The 6,390-nt window shown below is 37.2% G+C and overlaps 1 protein-coding gene across 1 annotated transcript; it reads left to right on the top strand.

Moving 5' to 3' along the window:
- The first annotated feature begins 5,627 nt into the window (after window positions 1-5,627).
- LOC100168199 (kelch-like protein 2) lies at window positions 5,628-6,059 on the top strand. Its single transcript, XM_008190046.2, has 2 exons — window positions 5,628-5,750; window positions 5,810-6,059. Exons 1-2 carry the CDS (start codon window positions 5,644-5,646, stop codon window positions 6,057-6,059), a joined length of 357 nt encoding a protein of 118 aa, XP_008188268.1. The 5' UTR covers window positions 5,628-5,643.
- The last annotated feature ends 331 nt before the right edge of the window (window positions 6,060-6,390 follow it).

Genomic DNA, 6,390 nt, shown 5'->3' on the forward strand with positions numbered 1-6,390 from the left:
GTTTTGTAAACTATTTACATATACTTAAGAAGCCCGGTGGTTCTTGGAATACATATCGTTGGGTAGCAAATTTTCCAGGCTTTCCGAATATCTATGTTAAGTCCGTCGACTCCTTCCGGAACATTGCCAAAAAAATTAAAAACCAAGCGCGGGTATACGTTATGCGGAATGCGCTCATTGGTCACCTGGGTCTTTCGCGCGCTAAGTACGATTACTTAAGAAGCCCGGTGGTTCTTGGAATTTATATTTTCGGGTAGCAAATTTTCCTGGCTTTCCGAATATCTATGTTAAGTCCGTCGACTCCTTCCGGAACATTGCCAAAAAAATTAAAAACCAAGCGCGGGTATACGTTATGCGGAATGCGCTCATTGGTCACCTGGGTCTTTCGCGCGCTAAGTACGATTACTTAAGAAGCCCGGTGGTTCTTGGAATACATATCGTCGGGTAGCAAATTTTTCAGGCTTTCCGAATATCTATGTTAAGTCCTTCGACTCCTTCCGGAACATTGCCAAAAAAATTAAAAACCAAGCGCGGGTATACGTTATGCGGAATGCGCTCATTGGTCACCTGGGTCTTTCGCGCGCTAAGTACGATTACTTAAGAAGCCCGGTGGTTCTTGGAATACATATCGTCGGGTAGAGAATTTTCCTGGCTTTCCGAATATCTATGTTAAGTCCGTCGACTCCTTCCGGGACATTGCTAAAAAATTAAAAACCAAGCGCGGGTATACGTTATGCGGATATAGCGCTCATTGGTCACCTGGGTCTTTCGCGCGCTAAGTACGATTACTTAAGAAGCCCGGTGGTTCTTGGAATATATATCGTCGGGTAGAGAATTTTCCTGGCTTTCCGAATATCTATATTAAGTCCGTCGACTTCTTCCGGAACATTGCCAAAAAAATTAAAAACCAAGCGCGGGTATACGTTATGCGGAATGCGCTCATTGGTCACCTGGGTCTTTCGCGCGCTAAGTACGATTACTTAAGAAGCCCGGTGGTTCTTGGAATACATATCGTCGGGTAGAGAATTTTCCTGGCTTTTCGAATATCTATATTAAGTCCGTCGACTCCTTCCGGAACATTGCTAAAAAAATTAAAAACCAAGCCCGGGAATACGTTATGCGCAATGCGCTCATTGGTCACCTGGGTCTTTCGCGCGCTAAGTACGATTACTTAAGAAGCCCGGTGGTTCTTGGAATACATATCGTCGGGTAGAGAATTTTCCTGGCTTTTCGAATATCTATATTAAGTCCGTCGACTCCTTCTGGAACATTGCTAAAAAAATTAAAAACCAAGCCCGGGACGTTATGCGGCATGCGCTCATTGGTCACCTGGGTCTTTCGCGCGCTAAGTACGATTACTTAAGAAGCCCGGTGGTTCTTGGAATACATATCGTCGGGTAGAGAATTTTCCTGGCTTTCCGAATATCTATGTTAAGTCCGTCGACTCCTTCCGGAACACGGTCAAAAAAAATAATAACCACGTGCGCGTCTACGTCAAGCGTCATACCGGCATTGTTCACCTGGCGCTTTCATGAGCTAAGTACTGCTACTTAAGAAGCCCGGTGGTTCTTGGAATTTATATTTTCGGGTAGAGAATTTTCCAGGCTTTCCGAATATCTATGTTAAGTCCGTCGACTTCTTCCGGAACATTGCTAAAAAAATTAAAAACCAAGCCCGGGAATACGTTATGCGGAATGCGCTCATTGGTCACCTGGGTCTTTCGCGCGCTAAGTACGATTACTTAAGAAGCCCGGTGGTTCTTGGAATACATATCGTCGGGTAGAGAATTTTCCTGGCTTTTCTAATATCTATATTAAGTCCGTCGACTCCTTCTGGAACATTGCTAAAAAAATTAAAAACCAAGCCCGGGACGTTATGCGGCATGCGCTCATTGGTCACCTGGGTCTTTCGCGCGGCTAAGTACGATTACTTAACAAGCCCGGTGGTTCTTGGAATACATATCGTCGGGTAGAGAATTTTCCTGGCTTTCCGAATATCTATGTTAAGTCCGTCGACTCCTTCCGGAACACGGTCAAAAAAAATAAAACCACGTGCGCGTCTACGTCAAGCGTCATACCGGCATTGTTCACCTGGCGCTTTCATGAGCTAAGTACTGCTACTTAAGAAGCCCGGTGGTTCTTGGGAATTTATATTTTCGGGTATACAATTTTCCAGGCTTTCCGAATATCTATGTTAAGTCCGTCGACTTCTTCCGGAACATTGCCAAAAAAATTAAAAACCAAGCGCGGGTATACGTTATGCGGAATGCGCTCATTGGTCACCTGGGTCTTTCGCGCGCTAAGTACGATTACTTAAGAAGCCCGGTGGTTCTTGGAATATATATCGTCGGGTAGAGAATTTTCCTGGCTTTCCGAATATCTATATTAAGTCCGTCGACTTCTTCCGGAACATTGCCAAAAAAATTAAAAACCAAGCGCGGGTATACGTTATGCGGAATGCGCTCATTGGTCACCTGGGTCTTTCGCGCGCTAAGTACGATTACTTAAGAAGCCCGGTGGTTCTTGGAATACATATCGTCGGGTAGAGAATTTTCCTGGCTTTTTGAATATCTATATTAAGTCCGTCGACTCCTTCCGGAACATTGCTAAAAAAATTAAAAACCAAGCCCGGGAATACGTTATGCGGAATGCGCTCATTGGTCACCTGGGTCTTTCGCGCGCTAAGTACGATTACTTAAGAAGCCCGGTGGTTCTTGGAATACATATCGTCGGGTAGAGAATTTTCCTGGCTTTTCGAATATCTATATTAAGTCCGTCGACTCCTTCTGGAACATTGCTAAAAAAATTAAAAACCAAGCCCGGGACGTTATGCGGCATGCGCTCATTGGTCACCTGGGTCTTTCGCGCGCTAAGTACGATTACTTAAGAAGCCCGGTGGTTCTTGGAATACATATCGTCGGGTAGAGAATTTTCCTGGCTTTCCGAATATCTATGTTAAGTCCGTCGACTCCTTCCGGAACACGGTCAAAAAAAATAATAACCACGTGCGCGTCTACGTCAAGCGTCATACCAGCATTGTTCACCTGGCGCTTTCATGAGCTAAGTACTGCTACTTAAGAAGCCCGGTGGTTCTTGGAATATATATCCTCGGGTAGAGAATTTTCCTGGCTTTCCGAATATCTATATTGAGTCCGTCGACTCCTTCCGGAACATTGCTAAAAAAATTAAAACCAAGCGCGGGTATACGTAACGCATTGTCTGGCTGTTGTGTGCAGTGCTATGCCGCCTTGCGGATCCATTTTTATAATACTTAAAAACATAATATGAGAGTTTTCCTGACAACAAAATATTTCGTGACGAATCTTTTGCCGCTATCTTGTGGTTAGAAATGGAAGTAGATCATACAAACGGCTATATAAAAAGTGGGCGCCTAGAAAATACTGTAATGCAACCGAGCATACAAGGGCTCTTATCACTATCCACACGAAAAAATTGGTCACCTAGCTTTGGTCACCCAACTTCACACTCGTTTTTCTTTCTTACAAACACAGGGTGAATTATTAACCGTGCTCACCCACATTTCTCCTTTTATTAGTAATTCATTAGTTCAAATTCTGCTTGGCTATATCGACGTTCGTTGTCGTTGACTGATCCGCCGTCCGTATTGTCATAATACAGATTATTTTATGGATGCATCGTCTTAAAAACTAGACACTATTTGAGTTTGTACTTACTTTTTTTTGCACTTTTGTGAGCTCTACCGTCTTGTGTTAACGTTTGCTGTCTCTGAATTCCAACCTACACTCTACAGTGCCACACTGCCAATGCCGCGACCAACACTGTTTCATAATAATCAGTATTTTCTTATAAATACAAGGTGATTTTTTAATCATGCTCACACCCATTTCTTCCTTTAATAGTTGATTTAGTTAAATTCTAAACCTAAAGACCATAATATTTTCAAATATCTGATATTTTTGTCATAGGCTTGCACAGACTTTTGGTTCCGGGGGTGCACACTAAAAATTAGGGCCCACAATAATTTTGAAAACAATTAAGGATACAGACAAATGTTTATAGATATCAAATGCACGAAAAATATTTTTTTTATTTTATTATTCATTCTAATAAATATTATATAGATGTACAATCTTATAATGATAATTGACGTTTAAAAGAAACAACATTTTTGAATTCGTCTAAATAATTAGGGCCCTTGACGTTTTGGTGAAGGTCAAGCACCCCCTATGCGCACGACTATGATTTTTGTACTACTTGAGGAGTTTAACTAAATATAATTTTAGATTGGTTGTTTTAATTAAATATTCAAAAACTGAAAATTTTTTTTCATGCACATATATTATAATTATTATTTAGTTACATAAAATTTTTTTTTTTTGTAGCATTATAGACCATTTAGGCCCTTTACTACCAATATCAAATTCTTCCACTCTTCTCTATTATATGCATACATTAGGTCTCCATGCCAATCTGGTCTTAACTCCTGGATATCTATATACAGTTTACGGTATCTTGCTTCGTATCACCCAAAATAATTATATCATCCGCATATGCTAGGAGGGTATGGTTCTCATTTAATTCCATTGTCTGTCGTCGTGGCATTCTCCTTAACACACTTTCTAACGCTAAGTTAAATAAAACAGGTGATAATGCATCACCCTGGCTTAGTCCTTTACCAACTTCAAAAGGGTCTGATAGCACTCCTTGAACCCGAACCACACATTTTGTGTTACTGTTGCATAATTTTACCAAGTTAACTATATCCCAAATACCTAGAGTTGTCAATTTTTTGCATAGCACATAAACTATTACATAGTACATAGTTCCATACATAAAAATTGTAAAAATGTGCTAACCTCTTCACTATACATTCTAAAACAAACAAACTATATCGCTTATTTTTCCTGGCACTCAAAGTCTCAATACTAGCCCACTTGTAACAATATCAAATAGACTATTCAAATTAATTAACCATTAACTGGTTCTAGGTCACTTTGTACGGTCAAGGATTAATAGTTCGAAACGCGGACACTATTATATACATAAAGTATATATTATAAATATAAGTTATATACCTATGTAGTAAGTATATGTAATGTCAATTATTAAAATAGAAAAATTAAAAATGACTAGTAAATTGTTATAGCTATTGTATACTATTAATAATCAAAATAAACAAACAATCAATAATATGATTATAAATCTTAGAAAATTTTATTATATTTCAGTTTTAAAGTAAATTAAAAATGTGTACAATATAAATATGTAAAAATGACAAATAAAATATATGAATATATAAATTTTAATACAGTTACTGATTTAAACTAAACCACATTAAAGTAATGAGCATATTATTAGATACGTATCTACCTATACAGGATTCAACAATATTTTACTAAAAAGTATATGTACAAACCATCTCAAAACAATATCATATTAGTAACAGTGTACAAAAATTATTCCATAATATTTTAGAATCATTTCATTTCATCCAGCAAACTTTGCTCTCGATATATTTTTTTTCTGATTTCAATTTAAAATAATGTATTGATTTTATTATTTTTTCATAGAGGATTGTTAACTATATTTATCGATAATTATAATTGATTTTGAAATGTATTTTTTAGATTAAAGGCATTTATACCTTAATATAGAATTCTCAATGGAAAATACGAATCAAATACCAGATTCCAGGAGATGTAAACCAGACAAATTGTATAAAAAATCATTATTTGTAGATATATATGAAAGATTGCAATCCTTATGGAAGTAAGTGGTCACTCATTTGATCTCCTAGATAAATATTAATAATGATTTTTTGTTTTTAGTGGTGAGTTTTTTTGTGATGTTAAACTACAAACGGATGATCAAAAAATAATATCCGCACATAAAGTGATTTTATCAGCAGCTAGCCCGTATTTCCATGCCATGTTTACAAATTTTGCAGAAAGGAATCATGATCTTGTGGCATTAAGACAGATAGATCATACTGCTTTACTGCTCTTAGTGAACTTTATTTATTCTGGAAAAATCTCGGTCACTGAAGAAAACGTCCTGGTAATAATAGATATAGTATGATTGAACTATACAAAAACAATATAGGATAAAATTTTTGAGGATATGACATACAGATTTGTCTAAATAGTGACTCAAAACAATTTAAACATTATTTAAATTTACAAAAGGTTTTTTAATTTTTTTATTTTGAAAGTCTAATACAAAGTCGAATAACAATAAAATATAAAACTAATATGTCATGCCTAAAAAAATATAATCCTCTATCATTTTTGTAATAGGTAATTTTACTCTAAAATTAATCAAAAAAATGATTCAGCATAAATGCGTTTTGTCTATGTTGTGCGTGGGCCAGGTAGAGAAAACAAACAGAGATCTGACATCCTCTTACTAG

The sequence above is a fragment of the Acyrthosiphon pisum genome, unplaced genomic scaffold, assembly GCF_005508785.2.
Source record: "Acyrthosiphon pisum isolate AL4f unplaced genomic scaffold, pea_aphid_22Mar2018_4r6ur Scaffold_92;HRSCAF=459, whole genome shotgun sequence".
NCBI classification, from domain to species: domain Eukaryota; kingdom Metazoa; phylum Arthropoda; class Insecta; order Hemiptera; family Aphididae; genus Acyrthosiphon; species Acyrthosiphon pisum.